The 23,091-nt window shown below is 36.6% G+C and overlaps 2 protein-coding genes across 10 annotated transcripts in view; one reads left to right on the top strand and one right to left on the bottom strand.

The window, feature by feature from the left end:
- The window catches only part of LOC125458177 (rho GTPase-activating protein 26-like), a 203,893-nt gene extending 202,067 nt beyond the window's left edge, over window positions 1-1,826 (top strand). For all 6 annotated transcript variants that reach the window (XM_059650653.1, XM_059650649.1, XM_059650654.1 and 3 more), the window contains one exon: window positions 30-1,826. In XM_059650653.1, the coding sequence (XP_059506636.1) occupies window positions 30-118 (89 nt within the window). In that variant the 3' untranslated portion in view covers window positions 119-1,826. The remainder of the gene's footprint in view (window positions 1-29) is intronic.
- A 3,217-nt stretch (window positions 1,827-5,043) lies between these two features.
- LOC125458076 (progesterone receptor-like) overlaps window positions 5,044-23,091 on the bottom strand; it is a 95,523-nt gene continuing 77,475 nt past the window's right edge. For all 4 annotated transcript variants that reach the window (XM_048542946.2, XM_048542950.2, XM_048542948.2 and 1 more), the window contains exons 7-9: window positions 16,047-16,177; window positions 14,903-15,060; window positions 5,044-11,964 (exon numbers count right to left, since the gene is read on the bottom strand). In XM_048542946.2, coding sequence (XP_048398903.1) covers window positions 11,809-11,964; window positions 14,903-15,060; window positions 16,047-16,177 — 445 coding nt within the window. In that variant the 3' untranslated portion in view covers window positions 5,044-11,808. The remainder of the gene's footprint in view (window positions 11,965-14,902; window positions 15,061-16,046; window positions 16,178-23,091) is intronic.

Here is a 23,091-nt window from a genome sequence, read left to right as displayed (position 1 = left end):
CTCAGGATTAACAGTTGTGTATTTTGCAGTTCATTCATCCAAAGAACCTGGTTGGCTTGAAGGAACATTGGATGGGAAAACTGGACTAATTCCGGAAAATTATGTTGAATTTCTATAGCCAAAGGTGGAAGACGTTATTTCGGAGCATTACATGGTATCCATGGCAATGTGCGAAGACATCAACAAGATTTTAGCTTTTAAGGTTTTACTTCTATTGCAGCAATGCAATAAGATTAGTGAACTGGAAATAGATGATTGATTAACTTTAATCCTAGCCTTTACTGTCCTGTAGTGTTGATTTGATTCACTGTTAATTTATCAAACCAGAGACTGTAATTATTTCTGAAGGATTTTGTTTTAATTCAAGCAGTCCCTGGATTCCTAAATTAGGGGGTTTTTTTATCTGAACTAGACTGTATCATGTATATAATGTAGATATTCATTCTATGAAGGTGGTGGCAAACGTAATCAACATGATGTCGGCAGTGTGTTGTTTCAGCTTTTCCTTCGCAAAGTATCTGTTAGTTTGCCATTTCATTTCAAGATTTTTCCAGCATTGACCAGAAATTAGGCTGGTCAGACTACTTGTGTCTGAACAGAACTGTTGGAATCACCTGCTTAAATTGTAGAATTATGGTAAAGCATACCAAAGCTACAAGGAGCTTAGAATGATGCAATCAGATGGTCAAATTTTATACTGAGATAAAGCTCACACTCACTGTCTATGTGACTATTTTTAAATCTTAATCACTATGGGAAACTTTTTTCAAAATATATATTAGTGATATTTGCATGAGATTTGTTTACAGAAAAAATGATTGTCCTCTGATGTAAAAAAAAATTGGATTTTAAGAATGTGTTACTATTTTAAATAAAAACGTTTGTATGACATTTTTACAAATGACAATCAACCAGGAAGTGAGATGTTTCAAACTGTCTTCACATCAGAATTTATTTTTAACTGTATGGAAAAATGAAAATTGAGCAACAAAGTATGATTTTAGCAATCTTTCTTCTGAAGCTGGAGAAGTAGGTATGCTTGTGCCTATTTCTAAAAAGAAAACAGATCTAATCTGGTTTCATATAAATGTAATGATTTCAAATCATCTTTGAAACCTGGAATTTCAAACATGAGATAACAAGGTGTAGAGCTGAATGAACATAGCAGGCCGAGCAGGAAGGCTGATGTTTTGGGTCTAGACCCTTCTTCAGAAATGCATTTATTTTCCCAGGGTGCAATAAGAAAAGGTTCCATGATCAGAATATACATCCATTAAAGGGCTGAACCTCCTGTAGTGGTTTGACAGTGAGCATAAGAGTTGTAAGCAATGTGTGTCTGTTTTGGACAAGCTTTCAGTCATCTTGCATATTTAGCTTTTTAGGCGATCATTCGGCTTTGAACTGCTAGGAAGCAGAAGGATGAAAAAAAAATGAAGGCAAGAAAAATCTGGGAGAACAGTAGGAAGCTTTCCCGGTCTATGTCATTCTACTTAATTAAAACTGAACAAAATATGTTTCAAATCAAGATTGAGGTTTTTTTTAAAATGGATATTATATTTTGAGGGATATATTTGCTTTTTAAAATTTCTGAAGTCCTCATTTCTGACTTAATGGCAAGCTTGCTGAGTCCAATTGGTTGTCATATGAAGAGTTATTTTGTGTGATTTTGCAACAGTGGTTAATGTGCCTTCCATGTGGTTCACTTATCAAAATTATTGCTAGATAGCTCATCTGTTTCAAAAGTGTATTGTTATCAAAGGTGCATCCTTTGCATTGTTTGTAATTATCTTCAGATTGCAATAAAATATTTGGTGTATGAAAGATCAGTGTATGATTTACGTAAAGAAATAAAATTATTCATCTAATCAAGTTTTTAGTGTGGCACATAAAATATTTAATTAGCAACTTTGAATTATTAAGTACTAAATTCCCACTTTTTCTACATATTGCTTAATTTAATTTTCTAAACTATAATCTCTGCAAAATAAGTTAAAACCGGTTTAGCAAGAGAAAACTGTGCAGTATGTATCTACATATGCAATTAAAATAGATGGCATTGACACATCAAATACAGACTGTCACAAATAGGTGGACATTCCTTTCTTAACCATAGAGCAGAACTGCACAGTTTCCTTGAAATTCAGAACAGTTTTTTAAAAACATTCTTTAATATGATGTGCATATCACTTGCAAGGACTGCATTTGTTGCCTGCCCTTAAGTGTCCTCTGGCCTAACAACCCAAGGGCAATTAACAGTCAGCCACATTGTTTAGAATCTGAAGTTATGTACAAGCCAGACTAGAAGATGGTAGATTTCCTTCTCAATAGGAGTATTAGTGAATTAGATTGTTTTTTAGAACTGTTGGTGGTCTGACTTTCAAATATAACTTTTATTAATTAAATTTTAATTCCATCTGCTTTCCTGGTTGGATTTGAACTCATGTCCCCCCAACATCTCATGGTGGGAGAATGGCGGCATAGTAGTAATGTTAGTAATTCATCTGCAGATGTCATTGGTGGGAGCTGCTATCTTCAAATTTTTTTCTCATTACTGGCAAGGGGTATTTATGTGGGGAATTCTGAAAGCAAAATATTAAACTTTAAAGATGTAATGGCTATAATGTTGAAAGTGTTAAAGAACTTCATGGAGATATAATCAGGCATCAATAGATAACAAATGATATAAAAAAGGCAACTAAAACTCTAATGGGCATAGATATCAGAGGAAATGAAGATAAATAGGTTTTAGGGAGGATATTCTGATGTTGGAGGCATAATGATGATAGGATGCATAGCTCATATGCCAGCAGCAGCCCAAAATTCCATAATTTTTCATTGTACTAGGTCCCTTATTATTACAGCAAGCCCTGAGGACCAATAGCTATGGAGCTGAGATTTCATCATTCACAAGGGAAAAAAATCAGATGAATTTCTAGGATTTACTAATTTAAAAGCAAGATAATGATCTTTCAGTTATTTCTGACATCATCATTTGATCATTATACATGCCAGTTTGTTAGATTCAAAATCGCCATGAAAATCAAGCATATGTTTCCAGATTTTTTTTTCCCCCCTGCGAGATGGAATTGCTTATATGAATTATATCAATAGACTACTACATCTCTGTTTACAAACAGAACATTTTTTAAGAGCCTGTTTCATTACTCTGGACTAATTTAAAAGGTTTCTAGTTTTATCAGTAAGAAAGACTTGTGTGATGACCAAAGCTGCACCATCATTCTAATTACACTATTCCATGGATCACAGCATGAAATATTTTTCCAGCTACTGAAATGGCTATCTAAATACCTAGTTTTAAATCTTAAAATGTCATCCAGGTTTTTGAATAAATTTGTATTAGCAGCTAATGAAAACAAAACTTACTAAAAGAGATGCAATGATTAGTTAACATTGAGTTAAATGAGAAGTATAAATGCTCATTCCTTTAACTATCCTCAAACCAAAACAACTTAGTTTAAACTCTCCCCAACCCATTAGTGAACCTGTTTTGAGGACATTTGTTCATCCTGTTCAGGTGGAGCAATCACATTTGAATGGATACCTCTGTCCCATTCCGGTGGTTCTGCTGTATTGGCCTTTGGTAGACTAACAGCATTCATCAACAGGGGAAGATTTTGTGTTTGCATGGTAGGAAATTGCCCTAGTGGACCAAAGCTAGCCAGCAGGTTGCCTATTGAAACGTAATCCCATCAGGACCCAGAAATGGCTACAGTAAACTTGTCATTGACTTTACAGTTGGTGTTTGGGATACCACAATAATTAAACATTTCCATTTTGCAGGCCGTTGTACCTTAAATGTACAATTGTTACAAATTATGTATTTAAACACTAACCAATACTTTGGTACAATCATATCTGTACTTTGCCCATTCCACTGTAAGTGAATTCTACTTGCCCCTCACAGCCACAATTTTTAAATTCAGGGGTTAATTGCATTTTATAGTCACTCCTTCCTAGAAGCTCCTTTGCCACTAGCAGTCCTTTCTCAATACAGTATTTGATATAACCTGTTCCTATTGACACCATTGCATACTTATCCACTCGCCTTTCCTCTATACATCTCGGACTTATTTTTGTCCACTCCATTACTTTAAATTTGGTTTGTTCAGGTTATAATTTAAGCCCTTCATAATTATTTTCTCAACCTTGTTGCACACAGCTCTAATTGCCTGGTTTATATTCTGCTACACATTACAACCACTCTTAACGAGCCTCTCAAGAACACATAACAATATTTGTATCCACTGCTCTTTATTTCTTAGGCCTATCCAATCTGCTTCAACTGTGGAGGTTTTACAAGATCCCATCCCTCAACCGGGCCTACTCCATCTTCGTTTGTCAAGTTTATTCAATCTCCTGTTTCATTTACCTATCTTCGATAACAATTATTACGTCAAACCTGTTAAGTTTTGTTAGCTTACCTGATTTGTTGCACATATTCAAGTATATTGGCTTTAGTGTTTTTTTTCTACCTTTCCCTATTCAATCACTATAGTCAATCTATCTCTTTCTGACAACCTGCTCCAGAATCTTGATTCAATGTTGCAGGCAGAAACAGTGAACGAGAAAGTGAAAACAAGGTTTCTTATCATGAGTTATTACCAGCCTCTCATTTTCAACTTTATTTTGATTTTCATTGCAAATACTTCTTCATTGGTATCTCTAAACACTGGAAAGAATGTACACTCAATGCTTTTCTAGTGCTAGGACAGTTTTTGTTATACTCCAAGTAAGTTCAAAGTTACTTTGACAGAAGTAGAGACAGGGAAGGAGTATGGGAAAATGAGGGAAATGACAAATGACAGGGATTGGAAAGTAATTTATCATCATCATACTGGTCATCCTCCACTACAAAATCTGCACATGCTTTTGCATTGCGCAGATGTGAGTGCATTGCACAGTGTTCCAGTGTACAATTCTGATCTTAAGGTTTTTGCCATTATTAGCAGAAGTGGAAAGAAGTTATTTTGTTCAAGTAACAACTAGAGACAGTTAATGGAAAAGCAAATTTATTATCCAATTTCTGTCCGTTATCTGCAGTTTGGAAAGCTATTCACAATTACTGGACTTAAACACTTGAACAATAATGCAAATTACATCTGTAACAACATGAGTAATGAGACAAATTTTCAGAAGTACCACAAAGATCAACCAGCTCTAAGCAGAATAAAGGAGGGAAGCAGGACTATGGGAAAAAAATACATAAGCAATTGACTTCAGGTTTTACTAAGTAGCTCTGGAAACTAAAAAGGTCTTTTGAGAAAAACTGTATGTTGATTTTCACTTATTGGTGGACCGTTTTACAATGTACTACTGAGAAGTTGAGATTATGGGGTGAAGCAAGTTTTCCAAAATATTTATTCAAATATTGATTTTATATTTTTTAAAAGAAAAGCTATTCTGATGATTACTACCATTTCAGCATTTCTTCTATCATGTTTAAAACAAACATGTCAGTAATAATTCATTGTGTACAACATACATGAGCAAATTTTAGAGGTAATGGGGCATATTTGATTGTCTGACCTTTACACATTATCTCAGTGAATGTCTACAAAATTACACATTCAAAATTAATAAAATTCTGAAAAATATTTAATGTATATCTCTACATACAGTGGATGCAAGTTTTTCTGCCCTTTTGAAAAAGGCACACCTTTAAAGTAATGATTAAAGTGTCAGTATCCTCATTTTTATATTTATAGAATAAATTTAGGAAAATATTAATTAAAACTATTTTCAAAATTACAAATTAGGTTATCAAAATGGTCACTTTTGAAGAACTTATTTTAATATCACATTCTAATGAATTTGATCTATTTCAGAGGGGATGTAATAAGGTGGATGTTTTAAAAAATACATGTATAAAATATATATAGCCATTTAATTATCTAGATTTTGTTAAAAGCACAACCCTTTTATAAATTCACATTAATAGGCTGCATTAAATTCATGAAATAAGTATTTTCTTTTAGGTTTGATAATTTTTCTATCTCTACATTTCAAGCATATTTTGTGGTGCTTACACACGATGTGTATGAATTCATATGTTTGGACTTCGTTGTTTTGGATCACCCTGCCAGAATAAATCCTTGAGTTTTACGAATGCCCTGTTAAGGGGGAAATGCGACCTGATAAGTGTCTTTGGAAAATATTTTGTAGGACGCTTGTCAGGGTATGTCCTATATTACATTTACTTCCTTATATCTTTAATTTATAGGTATTGTGCATTGTGACAATGGATCTCAACATACAATGAAACACAAGTAACCAGGTTTTAACTAGTCTGGTGTAAAGCAAATGACAAAGCAGGTTTTGTTTATCCAACATCACATTGTTCCTTCCTTCAAATTTTTCCATAACGCTCCTGTTAATTCTTAATCAAAAGCAGTCAGAAGACTGATTTGTGATTTCACCAAAAAGTTTTGTGCAATGCAACTGACTTTAATGTCTGATGCCTTTTTCTTCCATCTTTAATTCATCTTTTGTGGTTTCTACCAGAAGTTGTGATTTACCACAGCCTGTAAATAAAAATCGGGCAAAGATCTAAAATATCACTTAAGATCAGCTCACTGGTTAATTTGGGTGGAAATACTTCATGAATGTACTTCACAAAACAAATTACCCAAGTTATGGACACTTTTCTAAGGCACCCTGTCTACTGAAACGTGTGCTTCCGTTCCTGTGAGAGATTGAGACAGATTCGAATCTGTATTGGAATTGATGCTGTTTTATTATATTAAAAAATGACACCTATTCTCAGTTATTTTAGAATATCCTCTTGTTAAAGAAAAGCCAAGTCAGCAAAAATGAATGATTTTTCTCTCAAAGGGAACAAAAAACCCACATGCAACAGGCCACCTACATAACCTACACAAAAGATCAGCTACAGCTTTGTAGAACAGATGTTGTGACCAGCTATATAGATATTTACTGATCAAACTGTTCAAAGATTGAGTTTGTGGACTTGAACCCAGGCTTCCTGTCTGAGGTTGGGACGCTCCCACTGCATCATAAGAGCCCTCCAGGTCACGTATATACACTGTGTTTAAATACAAAGACTGGCAACAGTACACATGCATGAAATAATATTTGCAAAGACATTTGTCTGTAACAGCTGAACAATATAATAGAATTTGTTTTTGATGTTGCTGACTGACAGATGGGCCAAAGAAAGTCACTACCTACAAGCTGCAGACATAGTAATTTCTACGCTAAACCCAGAAAACAGCTAAGTACATGTATTCTCCATCCCATAGTGGGACCAGCCCATTTTATAAACTTCTTTAAAAAGCATTATTTGGAAAAAAGCTCCGTTCAATTACTGATAAAGCAACAACTGGAATTTTTTTTCTTAAAATTCTGTATCCTGTAATGGTATTGGAGTTGAAATTATATTGAATATGTTAAAAAAAAGAATAGTAAGTCACTTTGATTCAATGGACATTCGAATTTAAAACCAGGCCCCATGTCTCGTTACACAAGTAAAAATACTAACTGAGCAAATTTCATCACTACTTTATGTCACATGACTCATACAGAAGTAAAACTGCAGCCATTGCTTAGCAGCATTTTCCTTTATGGGAAAATAATTAGAAGCAGACATTAAAAATAAAAACTTTTTTTGGCATTATTATTGAACCCACTGCTAGCACCTTTGGCAAACTGCCAACAAAAATATAAGAGATGTTAAAGAAAAAGAGATATCAGCCTGTTTGTAACAAAACCATAAGTAGTAGGAACGGGATTAGGCTGTTTGGCCCCTCAAGCCTGCTTTGCCATTCAACAGGATCATGGCTAATCTGACATTCCTCCTGTCCACTTTTCTGGCCTTTCCCCGTAACCCGGACCGATCAAGCATCACTCTGCCTCCACAGCTCTGTGGCAAGGAATTCCAAGAACACTTAATCTTCATGAACTTAGAAACACTTCTATTGCTATTGCAAGCTGCACTGATTTAATTACCTAGACTCATTTCTATTTATGAGTAATGCTTTATGACAGGTGAAGAAACAGTAAAGACAATTGGCTATAGCGAAGCATGGAACTTCCACAACATTAAGCCTGTTCCTTCTAAAGCATGACGAAAGTCTCTGCAGGCCTTCACTAATAACACCACTGACTATAAATCAGGAGTTATAAAAGAGAACAAATTTGGGGGGAAAACACCTCAATCTCAAAAAAAAAATCAGTCCAACTTACATGTTTAATAACTTTTTTTTAGAAAAAGTTACAATGCCAATGCCAAGACGTGGATTCCCATGACACATGCCTACACGTCTCAAAAGCCATAATTGTGTTATGCTGTGAGACTGAAATTCATTGAAAAGTTCTGGTGTTTGGGAAGGGCAAAGGATTTCCAAGTCAAACAAATTAATCATCAATTAAACAGTAAAAGATTATAGCAGTTCTAAACCATAAACTTCTACTGTGCAATCACTCCAGATAATTCTCCTTCATTTTTTAGAGGAATAATGAAATTATCCCTGAAATATTAAATTTTGTACAGATACAAACAGATCTTCCCTTTACACACGTTGGAACTTAAAGCAACACGATACATCAATAAAAAGCAGTTTAAAATCTGAGTAAGCGCTTATGATTTTGACATCCACGCATCAGTGCTCTGATCTGATTGCTTATTAATTGTCATGTTTTAAATTATTAGACTATTAATTTTTCTTTTAGAGCTTGCCTTTAGCTCAGTGGCAGGTACCAAGTCAGACTTGTGCCTGTGATAAATCTCATGCTTTAGATAAGACTGATCAAGCAACTACTAAAAAGTAGCACTAACCTGAAATTTTAAATTTTGTGAATACAGTCTATGGCCATGATTCTCATAATTCAATTGAATTAAGTATCAGATAGATAAGAAATGCTATACTTATACACATACACACCCACCCAAACACAAATCTTCCAATTTGAGGCGAATATTCTGAGTAGACTCAACCAAGTGTATATGAAGGGGCCCATATATGTGCAGGGGATTCAAGGTTGTTTCAGCTCTCCAAAATTTTCAGTTATCTATAATCCCACATTAATTGTTTTTTTCTGGATATAACAGTGAAAGGAAAATAAGCATGTATACGCAAAAGAAGTGTGAAACTCAAATAAATTAGTTAGGCTGCAAAGTCTGTTTTAACAATTGAGCAAGCTTTTTTCCAACATTACTTGATGCAAATTGCAAGCTCTCATTGTAAAAGCACATTGCAAAATAAGCCAGACAGTATATGCTCCAAGGAAAAACAATACCTTATTCAAAAAATGGAGTATCAGCATCTGGCAATTTACTGAGATATGCTGACTTTAAATAGCAATATACATTAGGTATTTTGGAACAAAAACTGCAGCGATACTTAGTGAGATTAAATGAACATTTCACAGTTCATGTTCATATGATGCTACTGGTCTGCTACTGGTCAGCACAACATAAGTAACAGTTGCCAAACTAAGGGCTTGGCAACTATTGTTCTGCATTGACTTTGAATCAAATTACAAAAAAAAACTGTAGAACGCACCTCTATAAAGATAATTCCTTTTCATTTATCCCCTATCAAAGCAGGTTAACTATACTAATGTTCATGTTATCCCTTAGTTTGTGCTGACAATTAGCAGAATGTCTGTACTCCAATTGAATGAACTAAAATTAAACAAATTCAGGATGCAACAAACCTATGATTGAGATCTGACCATTGCAATAATATGCAGTTAAAAACAATGCATTTTGTTTTACCTAGTTTCTGGCAATTAGTCCATTTGGGCAGGCGATTTAATTCATTGTCCTCAAAGTAAATACACTGAATAAGTATCAGGAGAAAGATGTATGCTTACTCTACTACTGAGTCACTACCGCAAAGTGCCACTGCATTTAAAATCCTGGACACATTATGTTACACAGCAGAAGCAATTATTTAACCTAATTAATCTATGTGGCTAAAAATCAATACAGGTTTTTTTTAATGAAACTAAGCAACTGAAATGCACCCTCCCCAACACTTTTGCAATTAATTTTACAAACTGATTATTATTGTTATACTACATCAAACAAATACCTTGAAATCGAGGGCTTCTTCTTGTTGCTTGACAAACATGTTATTAGCTGATAAGACCCAAAGCAAACCAACAAAGGTTTTTGTGAGTTTATATGTAACCAGTTATTGCAACAAAATGTGATAGATGTGACAATGACAAAAATGGTGCAAGACTTTGCTCTCTTAGAAGGATTTAAAGACAGATATATTTCTAACGTCCCACCTCTGTCATCTATACTACTAATTCTTGACCAAATCTGTAGTTCAGAGTGGAGTGCCAAAATTTGAAGGAAAGCAGAAAGTGATGTTTAACTTATTCCATTTGAGTTACACCTCAATTGTATGACACCATCCATGAAGATTGGAGTAAATTTCACAGCCCAGGCTGTAGGTAAATGGTTGGCAAATACGGAATTGAAATAAATTTAAGTTGTTTCTGCTTTTTCATTTCCTGAAATCTTTCTGAAAGCAGCCCTTCTTGTTTTCAGCAGATCTATCTTAACTCTACATATTTAACTGTAGTAATAAATCAGAATATCTTGAATTACCACCTCAACTCTACAGCTGTGAACATGAACAAAACTCCAATTCTCTCTCCACTCCATGCTGATAATGTCCAATATATTATAAACTGCATACCAGCGGGAAGCATAGATAATGACCGACAAATCAACTAGAAATGTATTTGAATACAAAGGTAGATTGTAATTAGATTACCAGTTAAAAAATATAAACTTTTATCACCAGAATTAAGCCTATGCTACAATAAGCTTCTGTCAGTCAAAAATTTACAATATGCTTACATTAAGGAATGCATCAACCCCATCGAAGCCGAGAGGGGATTTTCCTAAATAAGGTCCAGGTGCTTATTACAGAAACTGTGCTAGCTCCATTATGGAGCACGGGTACAAATCTAACAGCAATGATGAACCAACAAGCATCAGAACCAACCAAAGTAAATAATAAAATGTGGCATGGATGCCAAGGGCAAATAATTGGCAGAAATTTGTAGCATCTTTAAATGTGGTCACCGTTATGTTGCTTAATCAATCTAACCCAGTCCATGGGCTTGTAGAGGGCTGCATATACTTTTCCACACTCTCCTGACATTCAAAATTTGTCCTCTCGGATCACACACCAGTTTTTTTTTGAGAAATTCAAATACTGGTTTGTTCATCTGTAGTTGATCAGTCTTTTTCAAAATGACCAGTTTCTGCATATTTACATGAGAGCAACAAGCAGGCTCATTTGTACAACAGAATTCAATGATGGCTATAAAGAAAAACTTTATCAGGCTCAAATTCCACTTAATATAAAAATACATACTGATACAGAAAAAAAACTAAGTTAGCAGTTCTCCTGCATTAACAATAAACTGTCCAAATTGGCTACATTAGACTTAAAAAGCTTAAAAAAGGCACAATTTTCCCTTTTCTGATATACACTGTAAACATCTCATTAGAATGCATGCATAAAATCAAATCTGTATCACAGAACACAAAAATGAAATTTACAAACAAAATACATGCAGATTTTCTGCCACCTATGTTTTTCAATGTACAGTCCTTAGGCTGTAAAACTTCATCTCCTTTTCGCCTCAGCCCAGGCCCGATCCTCTCTGTAAACCATATGTAGTGCATATGACAGAATGGCAAGCGTTTGCAGGACAAACATTTCCAAATTCCCGATCACTTTGCGAAAAGAAAAGCTATGGAGGATACTTTTTAAGGCATTTTTTTCCAATATAAGGCAGTCACTTGTGGTGAAACCGGAGCTGTTTGGCCATACCTGCCATGACTTTTGGTAACTGATTGCTAATGATTTCCACCAACATTTCAGGGAACTCCACTCTCAGAGTCTTTGATTCCGCAAAAGTGTAAAAACAGAACTGCAACAATCCTTCAACCAACTATAAGAGAAAACAGCAAGTATATCAGTAAAACAACCTATTTGCAGAGTCAAATCTGTTGCTGTAGGAATTAAATATCTGCAAAATGTGAGATATGGTTAGCAATTCGACTTATTACTGAACATTGAAAACTAGAAAGATATCGGAACTGAGAAAAGGATTCTGGAGGCAACCTTGCTGGTTATCCATTGCTGCCTAGTAGGTGAATAGGCAAACTTATCTCTGATGGCTAACTTCCTAGATGGAGTGGAGGGCACCACATTTCAATTGTTCTCATCCTCAGGTAACAGTAAACATGAACTCCAAAAAAAGTTAAAGGAATGAATTTATATTTTACTTGAGTAATTGATAGAAACAGCCATAAAAAGAGGTCAAGCTTAATAATAGTTAGTTTTTGCCATTTTGGTCAATAAGCAGAGCTAGAGAGCAAAAAGATCTCACTGCACTACTCAAAGGGGAGAAGTCTAGTTTGAGATAAGATTAACAGGTCATTCCCCTCAATTTAGTAAATATTTCTGTGACAAGATATAGAGAAAAATGAATATATTTTCTTTCCAAGCACCCTCAATGAATGTGATAAGAACCAAAACTGTTATTAAGGGCATTCAACACAGTAAATTCTGTTTATTGTCAGCATAATCTCTTCCCTATTATATGTATAAGGGATACACTGCTAGTCTGTTTTCTGGAATGTGCCACAGTTGGGGGTCAGCTATTTAAAACACAATGGATGAAATATTTTCTCAGAGGCTGTAAGTCTAGGAAGACTCTTGCTGAAAAATTGGTAGAAGTAGAGACCTTGAATAGATTCTTTTTAAGCAAGGATTGAAGGGTTATCAGAGGTAAGCGTGAATACAGTTTTGAGGCTGAAATCAGATCAGGTATGATCTTACTGAATAGTGGAGCAGACCTGAGGAGCTGAATGGCTTCCAGCTCTTTTCACCTATGTTCGTGTGTTCAAAATGTCTATGTTGGATTTGAAAAGCTAAAGAAAGGCTCACACCAACCTAACTTTGCTCAGACTATTTTCTGATGCTGGGAGGTACGTAGTCTCTATTGCCTGAATGAATATATTTTCCTTCCCAGGAGCTTCAGTAATGCAGTAGGAAATAAAAAACATTTAAGGGCAAAGCATACATTAGATTCTGCCCAAGGACTGCATAATCTGTTTCCTGTAGTATATATGATAGGCCACAGAATTGGTCTAGTTTTCAGATTAAGCCTTCTTTCCCTGGATTGGCTACACTGGGCCCTGCTCTGCAACTAGCTAACAACAGCTAATGTTGAATTACATGATATGGTTTGATGTAATTCCACTGTTTCACACCTTCATGACAGACTTACCAAAATGAGAAAGTTACTTAAAAGCTGTAGTCAAATGACAGCTATTATCATAGAACGGAGTGGAAGAATATGCCTCATCTACATGGCAAGATCCCAGCCACAGCTAAAAAAAACATGAAGAAAGCTAATAAAATGTGAGGCTGGATGAACACAGCAGGCCAAGCAGCATCTCAGGAGCACAAAAGCTGACGTTTCGGGCCTAGACCCTTCATCAGGTGTTGAAGGGTCTAGGCCCGAAACGTCAGCTTTTGTGCTCCTGAGATGCTGCTTGGCCTGCTGTGTTCATCCAGCCTCACATTTTATTATCTTGGAATTCTCCAGCATCTGCAGTTCCCATTATCTATGAAGAAAGCTAATCAGATTTTGTTTCTTAAATCTGCTTCAGCCATAAAGTCAACCTGAACCCACAGGTTCTCATATCCTCCTGCTTATTTGGTACTTGATTGTAATGGACCTCACTTGTACAGCAAACAACAACAACAGCCCTTTTCTCCAGCTTTTAACTCAGTCAGCAGTATTCTTGCCTCTGCGTTACAAGGTTCCAGATTCAAAACCCAATGCAGCTCTACAAATCAGGGCACTGCACTGTCAGAGACGCTGTTTTTTGGGTGAGACTTTAATCGAAGGCTCCTGTTTGGATGGATGTAAAAGATGTTGTGGCACTAATAAGGAAATTCAGAAGAGTTACCCCACAATCTTGGCCAATATTTATCCCCCAAGCAATCACAAAGCGACAATTAATTTGATGGTCACATTGTTGTTTGTGGGAGCACTGCATTCACCGCCAAAGTGACTGCAGGGGATACACTCACCACATGCGAGATCATTGCCTGCAGTGCTGCAGGTAGCTTCCTATATCAAAGAATACAGCTGTCTGAAATAATGAAAAATGTAAAGACATTTCAATATGACTGCACCAATAAATTGTGTTCTTTTTCCAACTATTTCTCCAATGTGCAGAGTATAATTGTGAGATCATTCCAAGAACCTAACACTGTCATTAAGGATTGCAGTTTTCACAGAATATTGAACACCAAAACACTTGCTCCCTTCCTCCTACTCACCAGGCTGCTCCCTTGCCTACAGCTTCCAGTCAGCAAGGGAGCAGGGCAGGAACCAGAAAGCAGGCAGTGAGGGTTGCGACTGCATGCAAAGTCAGCCAATGATTGAGAATGGACAGCAAATAATGCAACAAGAGGGACAGCGAGTAAAATGAGAAGCGAGTATTCAGCAAGAGCACAATAATGACGTCAGGAGAACTGGCTTTCTGTTCCAGTGTGATGGCAAAAGATAACGGTTGTGAAAAGCACTATTCTTTATTCAGAACAAGATTTTTTTTAAATTTAAAAACATTGGATATTTCTGTAATGACCTTAACCAGATTCAAGTAGCATACCTAGATAATAAAATGTGAGGCTGGATGAACACAGCAGGCCAAGCAGCATCTCAGGAGCACAAAAGCTGACGTTTCGGGCCTAGACCCTTCATCAGAGCACATTTATTATCTTGGAATTCTCCAGCATCTGCAGTTCCCATTATCTCAAGTAGCATACCTGCTAACATCATTGATTTATTTATTGCAGGAGTTACTCACATCATGCATTGAATCCAGAAGTTTGGTCAGCTGATAAAATCGTTGCCAGTTTTGACTCGAGCTTCCCTCTTTCTTCACTATGGCTTTCCCTAGCTCCTTAATATAAGAGGTTCGAATTTCATCAAACATTGCCTGGCTCTTCAAACCATCCACTGGAACTGTAACAGAGTGGCAAATGGATATTAATTTGTAACAACAAAAGGCAAAACTTTCTTTTTTCTGTTTATATTTTGATTCCTCCAAAGGTTTCACAAAATCAAACAAAAAAAGAATTTTTTGAGAATCTTTCTAGAAGGAGAAGCATCTTGTGAAAAATGAACTTGTGTTCATGCAGTATTGTCAGTAGATAGCAATGTTTCATTTTCAAAAAAATTTCTTCGAAAAGCAGCTTAAAATTTGAGCCCACAATCAGAATAAGATAAACTAATGCTAAATTAATGCCAGTCTGTTTACTGGGATGACAGTCAAGGGATACATAGTGATCTGGTACTTCTGGAATATCTAAAAGGGGAAGTGTGGTGTAGATTTGATGCCACATCCAAATGTGACACCTCTGATGCAACAGGTACTTTCGCCAGTATTATGCGGAGACATTAGCCTATATTATGTGTTCAAGTCCTGACACAGGGCTTAAATCTTGCTGATTAACAGGCTAAATTGTTATTACTAAGCCAAGGGTTTTCATGTCTACATAAACAGGTCTGTCTACTCACATAAAATTGTATTCAGTTTTTTTTTCCCTTTTATTTGATACAGGGATTTACTGCATTTAATCAGTCAGGACAAATTTTCAAAATCTACCATTTTGTACTTGTATTCAAATATGATTGATCTTGCCATAATTTAGTGCTTAATCAAACATGTTTTGAGAGGGGTGTCATGCAGAACTTTCTAACATTTTACCCCAGCACATGGGCAAATGCCCAGCTTCTCTTTGCTGTTTTACGACAACATGGTGTTTGAAATTGGCAAATGATCTACTGAGAAGTCATACATAATTAGTCGTTGGCATAGTACATTGGCTCTCAAAGACACTATGCTACATTACCACAACAGTTAATAGGCATTGCACTAAAACTAACATGGCCAAATTAACAGAATACAATGATGTGCCCAGGCCACTTGTTCACCAGCAAATACCTACTTGTACCAAGAAGTAATAATGCCTTCATGCATAGATATTCTTCATAAGCAACCTTAAGGTTTCTGAAATCCAATGCAACGTTGCTCATTCCTTTACATAAGTTGTACATCGAGGACTGCTGCATCCGTTCCCTTCAATCATAATAAAATGAAAAATGTCAATGAATTTAATGCTTATGGGAGGTATACTCCTTCATTTTCGTTATTTAAACCACCTCAAATTAAATGTTTAGAAAGTGGAGATAGCTGAAGGCCGTTTGAATTCAAACACACCTTTTCCAGAGGACAAGTATCTGTTTATTCATTAATAAATTTCAGGTGAATCTGATTTTGCAATCAGACACACATGGATACTCCCCTTGGGCAGAAGCACTTAGCAAGAAGGAAACCCTACCAGACGTTATCCAGGCTGTCAGGATAATTTCTCGTGAGCTAATCATTAGCTCCTTCTAAAGTGAATAAAATACTCTCATTTAAACTCTGTACCATCTATGGTTGGCAAGCGGCCACAGACAGCTCTCAGATCTTAAACACTGCGCGCTGCTGTCATTCTCACTTTGCCCAGTTTTTGATGATGTTCACCCATCCAATTCCTCTGACTCGGCTTGTTCTTTCCTAATTTTACATATTTTATTGTTAAAAATGGTAGATATTCATTCTACTGTTTCCACTGGTCAAACTTCGCCAACTTCTGTTTTACTTCTGCTAAAAGTTCATGAATTGCTGGATTTCAATTTTCCTGAAAACGGATTAATTGTTTGCTCTACCAAGAACCATTCACCACGGTCACAATTCAAAAGCTGTGTCTTCTTCACACCAACTTTATTGACAATCTCACATAAGTAAGGGATAATGCTTTACAATAGGTATTTTCTAAGTTGTATTTGTTGGAAATTGGGACCCTCATAAAACCAAATTTTCCTAGTCCTTACTTGGTAGTATGATATTTCACTTAGCTGCTGTTGCATCATTCACTAGTTTTCCAAATTTCCAAACTAAAAGGAAAAGGAAAAGTAAAAGTCACAAGAATAACTGATGTCATGATGCCCCATTGAACCAGTGTCAATGATTTATCTGGCACCATATGTACTCCCTTATCAATGTATTGTGCGGAAACTAAAACATCTCTGATCTTAAAAAAGAATGATAAACTTGCCCTCAAATGAAGGTAGGGAAGGTGATAATGGTCATTTTGGTGGAGGACAGAAAGAGACAGAAATAGACAGGCAAAGAGCGAGAGAGAGAGAGAGAGAGACAGACAGACACACACACAAAAAAAGAGAGACACACCTGGGAACTCCTGGTCTCTTGGAGGAGGCCAGGAAGTTCTTTACATCAGCCTGAGGGAAGAACAAAGACTGTTACCATTCCAGGCTATCACCAAAGACTGCAAAATATCAGGTCCACAACTCCAAAATGTGATGGTACTGTGCCTTTAAGAGAGATGTGTTCTATGCTGTTTCTGTGGCAAAGGGGTGTTGCCACAGTGGTGCTGGAACATCTCCTTCAGACAGGCAGTTGATAAACAGCTTTGGAGTCCCCCCCCCTCCCCGAGTGTTATTTTAAAATGGGGCAAAAGAATCATGAGTGGGTGGGGTCTGCACACTCAGGCCCAGGAATGCTTATAGTTTTGCTTTCAGTTAGTGAGAAGGTTTCCGCAACCTAACTGTTGAAACTAACAGCTAGAACACTCTCTCTGCTGCAAGAGTGAAAAGACAGAACGTGAGAACAAAACTGTTTTGATACACTGCACTGCCAAAGGTGTTTATATGGAATGCTGCCTATATTGGAACAGTTAATGATTAGTGGTTAAATCATATCTTATTTTGTTAAGTATTTCAACATACAAAGTTATGCCAGTTGTTCTTTTCGTTTGTGTTGTAAGGATACTGTGCATTTTACTTCAAGCTTCCTGGCAGTTCAATCAAATTACATCTGGAACATAATGCCATACACTTGATTTTAAATAAATGTAAAAGTTAAGGTCTAAGCTAACTTGTTTTTTTTGGGCGGGGGAGCGGTCAGGTTTGCACATAATAAAATCTATTGGGGTCCAACACCTCTGCTTCACCATTCTACTGAACAGCTTCAGGATTGATGAAGTGTACTCATCAGTGTCAAGTTATGCATTTCCTTCCTTTATCCAATTAAATAATGTATTGTACCTAAACTGCTGCTTAAGGTGACTCAAATTATCTGAAGATTGCTATAAATTGGTCAACTGCCCACATCAGGTGCCTTGATCAAATGCATTCAAAATCTAACACTAAGTGTAAATTCTTCTTACAGCTGGGGAGTTGTGAAGTGGGCAACAGCTAGCCTCGTCTGGATTGAAATATTGTTATCACCGTTTGTGATCCCTTTCAAGGGGAAAACTGAAATTAATCTGTAATTGGTAATCTCAATTGTCACATCAGTCGCACAATGAGTTTTCATAAACATGTTTTGCTGTGTGATCCTCAAATCAAACTTCAGACGACTTTCTAGAATTTTCAGCCTTTTTTTTAGCTATTTGGGTAGTGTCATCATATACAATGTTTCAGACGTTGTCACCACCAAAACTGGCCTAAGGTGTCCTGGGATTTAGCAGGATTTCTGTTAACAAACGGAACTAGGTGATGGCTGTTCATTAAGGAATAGGCAGAGATATCAGGTTCGTGGGGAACAAGTAAACAAGTGTTGGGGATTTTTGTTGTGCGAGAGATGGATAAAAACTTAAATAAAAACCCAGAACTTTAATTGACAGAAAAATTAACCTTTAGGTGATTAACACTGGCAGTGAAGGGCAGTCAGCTTTATTTAAGTCAAAGATTGACAATTAGCATAAAATTCCCAGCAAAAAAAATGATTGAGACAGAACTTCAAGAAACAGCTGGATTAAACTGCAAAATATCATGGTACGATTATCTAACCCTGGTTTTCTGAAAGTGAACCTTCCGAAGAGAAGAATAGAATAACCATCTGGTCTTTTTATTATTCTACGGAGAAGGAAACAAAATATTGGCCTTGGTAATTCTGCTAACATGCAAAAACAGGAAAAGTAGCAAGGCATTTTTCAGAATTGAAGGCTAATGATTTAAACACGTAAGGAAGTTTGGCCAAATTATTAACTTCCATGGATAAAATGTATCAAAAATGTGATGTACTAACCGATTATGAAATATGGTCTGATATTAGCAGATTTAGAATGAGCAAAGACAGTTCCAAAGGAAGGTACACAATAGGATTCAGTAGACTGCATACAAAAATGGTCAAATTTAATCTGGAAATTCCCCAAACTGTGCTAGTATTTAAATAATCCTACTATGCAAAAATATTGAATTTAGGTAGACTTCTTGGTTTGAGAGGACATAAATCTCCAGAAAAACACTAGAACAAATGTTGGATGTACTAAAATATTTCCTTGGAAAGCATTTCTTTACAGCAGCACTTGTGGTGCAAATAGCACAACTGGCCATACAAGAAAAAATGAGTGTTAACCAGCTAATGAGACTGTCTAATACAGGTTGCAGATGACAGAATGAAAAAAGAATCTTATTAAAAGAAGTTAGTATTTTTGACCACTTTGAGAAGCAAAGAGAATTGGGACTTACAATAAAAGAATGAACCTCAAATATCCAGGGTGTAGTTAACTGAGGTTTTCAGATGTGATTTAGCATGCCACTATGCCATGAACTGTCCCAAACGGTATAATAAAAGTGAACCATGAAATAGAGGATTCAGAAGAAAATAATAGTGATATGGTTTAAGCAAAGGGCATTGTATTGGTGACAAGAAGTTTCAGAATCAGTGGTCAAATCTTACAATTGTGCAACATTATATAGTGGATACACATTTACTGTGTGAAATAGATTGACTGAAATGCTATCTAGACTCAGAGTGATTAAGATCAGAACAAAGTAAAAGGAGTTTGAGATTTCCATCACGTAAAGAATTGGAGATGATGACATATTAAATCTTTTCAAAGACCAGCCATTCCTTGCAAAGTGACTGGAATTCATCATTTTATTAACACAGATGTAGTAAATGGTAAAATACTATTGTCATTAAGTAGAAAAAGTGTAGATGAAACTGGATGCAAAAACAACCTATTTGGAAAATTTGTGAATTTTCATTTTATAGAATCAGGCCACGCATGGATACAAAACCAGAAAAAAATTAGTAACTAAAATTTGAGGATGCATGTACAAATACAAACAATGTTACAAATATGGCAGCAGAAAGTCCTCTTAGCAATGGGGATGTGTGAAAAGAACCACGTTGTAATAGATAAAATGGTTCATAAAATTTTGCAGTTCAAATTATCAACTGCCAGACAGGGGCTGTCCATGTTAAGAATTTGCTATGGATAACTGGAAGGTATGGTCCATGTCACACATTCTTTGATATAAATCCTAAAGTTCCATCAGAAATATGTAATCCGCTCAAGTTTAGGAACTAAATTCGAACATGCTAGGGAGCAAGCTAATCGGCCCTTTGATTCTGCCCCATCATGAAATAAGATCTTTGCAAATCTGATTTTAGTCTCAACTCTACATTCCTGTATATCCCTAATAAATCTTTCATTCCCTTGATAATCAAGAATCCACTTACCTCTGCCTTAAAAACATTTTTAAGTTTCTGCATTCACTGCCTTTTAAGGTCTCTAATTCTACATTCTCCGACAGAAGAAACACCCTTTCAACATCTGCCCGATCAAGTTCCCTTAAGACCTTATGTTTTAATTAAGGCACCTGTGATTACTCTATCTCCAGAGGTAACAGCCTATCCTGTCTAGCATTTCTGCAAAAAGCAATCTGCTCATTCTAAATATTAGTCCAGTAATTTTTTTGTGAATTGCTTCTAATGCACTAACATTCTTCCTTAAGTACAGTGACCAGCAATGTGCACAATACTCCGGATGTAGTTTCATCAATGACCTTTATAACTGAAGCAAAACTCCCTACAACAGGAATAAAATCCAAGTGTAATAAACCATGGCATTCTATGAGTTTTTCTAATTGCTTGCTGGATCTGCATGATAATTTTCTCAGATTCACACACTACAACACCCAGGTCTCTGTATCTCACAGCTCTGCAATCACTCGTCATTTAGACAGTAAGTTTTTTACCCAAATCTTTCAGTTAAAATGGGCAATTTCACACCGCACATTGTACTCCATTTGCTCAATCTCTGTCCACCACTTAAGCAGCCCATAAAGGGATATAGGTGGGTTATGTCCTCTTCACAACTCACTTTCTGACCGGTCTTTGTGTCATCAGCAAATTTAGCTACCATATCTTTGGTGCCTTTACCCAAATCATTTACATAAACTGTGCACAATTGAGGCCCCAGCACCAATCCCTGTGGCACATTAATCATGACAACCCACCAGCTTGAGAAAGACCCACTTATTATTACTCTCTGCTGTTAGCAAGCCAATCTTCTATCCATGCCAATACGTTACCACTTACACCATGAGCTCTTATTTTCTGAAGTGGCACCTTAACAACTGCCTTCCAGAAATCTAAACAAAATACTTTAACTAGTTCTCCATTAACAATAGCATAAATTACATCTTCAAAGAGCTCCAATAAATTAGTTAAATATGATTTCCCTTTTTCAAAACCATTTTGGCTCTGACCTTGAATTTTTCTAAACACCCTAATATAATGTCTTTGATAACAGCTAACAACTTCCCTGTGGCAGATGTTAAGCCAACTGGCCTGCAGTTTCCCATTTTCTGCCTTTGGCTTTTTGGATAAAAAAAGTTACATTAACTATTTTCCAATCTAAAGGAACCTTCCCTGAATCTATTAAGTTTTGGAAAATTAAAACCAACTTATCAACTATTTCACTGGCAGGAGAACTTAGCCATGTGGAATGCTCCTTTTGCAAAAATGTTAGGAAATCGGGGAAACTTCCAGTGTCCACAGTGACCAAGTATGCAGGAAGCGTGTTCAGCTGCAGCTCCTGATTTGCCACATGGACTGCTATAGGAAGACTCCCTACGTAACATCCATGGGCTAAGAACATTATTGGCAGCATATTTAGTAAGCTGGTCACACTATAAATAAGGGCTACACAAATAGAAAAAGTGTTGAGTGAGTGCAAGGAACACAAGCAAGGGCTGGCAGTACAGGAGCCCCCGTGGCAATTCACCTTTCAGATATACCATTTTGAATACTGTTATGCGGTTGGGAAAGGTGGTTGTGGGTTTGCCTCTCAGGGGAAGCAACAGCAGTAGCCTGTGATCAGTGGTACTAGTTGGCTCTGTTGTACAGAAGGGAGGGTCAAAGTGTAAGTGAGCAGTAGTGGCAGAGGATTCAATATTCAAGGGCACATTTAAGCATTTCTGTGGTTGCGAGAAGACACCAGGAAGGTGTTGTCCTTGACCCTGGCGCCAGGGAGGCATCTCTGAGCAAGCACAGGATATTCGGTAAGGGGAGGGTGAGGAGCCAAAAGATCGTGGTCCATATTGGTACTATGACATCAGCAGAAAGAGAGGAGAGTCCTGCAAAAAAAAATTGAGAGTTAGGTAGGAAATTGAAAATGAGGCCCTGAGGGGTTGCAATTTCAGGATAACTAATCTATGCCATGTGCTAGTGAGGCCAGAAGGACAAAGGTAATATCAATGAACACATGACTAAACAACTGGTGTAGGAGGGGGGGCTTTTGGATATCTGGGATCATTGGGATCTCCAGGGCAGATGGGACCTGTTCAAGGATGTCGGGTCGCACATAAACTGAAAAGGCTCCAATATCCTTGCGAGGCGGCTAGCGCACTTGGAAGGTTTAAATTATTTTGGCAGGGGGTTGGGAACCAGAGCTGTAGGTCAGCATGTGGAATGACTTAAGACAAGACAGGGTTAAGCCAAATAAATCTAAGAATAAGAACAGGCAAGGCCAGATTAATGAACATGGCAGGACTAGCGGTCTCAAGTGTATTTATTTTAATGCAAGGAATGCAACAGTTAAGGCACATGAACTCAGAGCCTAGGTGAATACCTGAGATTACAACGGGACAGCCACGACAGAAATTTGGTTGAGATTGACTGGCAATTCA

This window comes from Stegostoma tigrinum, chromosome 13 (assembly GCF_030684315.1).
Source record: "Stegostoma tigrinum isolate sSteTig4 chromosome 13, sSteTig4.hap1, whole genome shotgun sequence".
NCBI classification, from domain to species: Eukaryota; Metazoa; Chordata; class Chondrichthyes; order Orectolobiformes; family Stegostomatidae; genus Stegostoma; species Stegostoma tigrinum.
The sequence above is the reverse complement of the archived record's forward strand: the minus strand, read 5'-3'. Positions and strand labels throughout refer to the sequence as shown.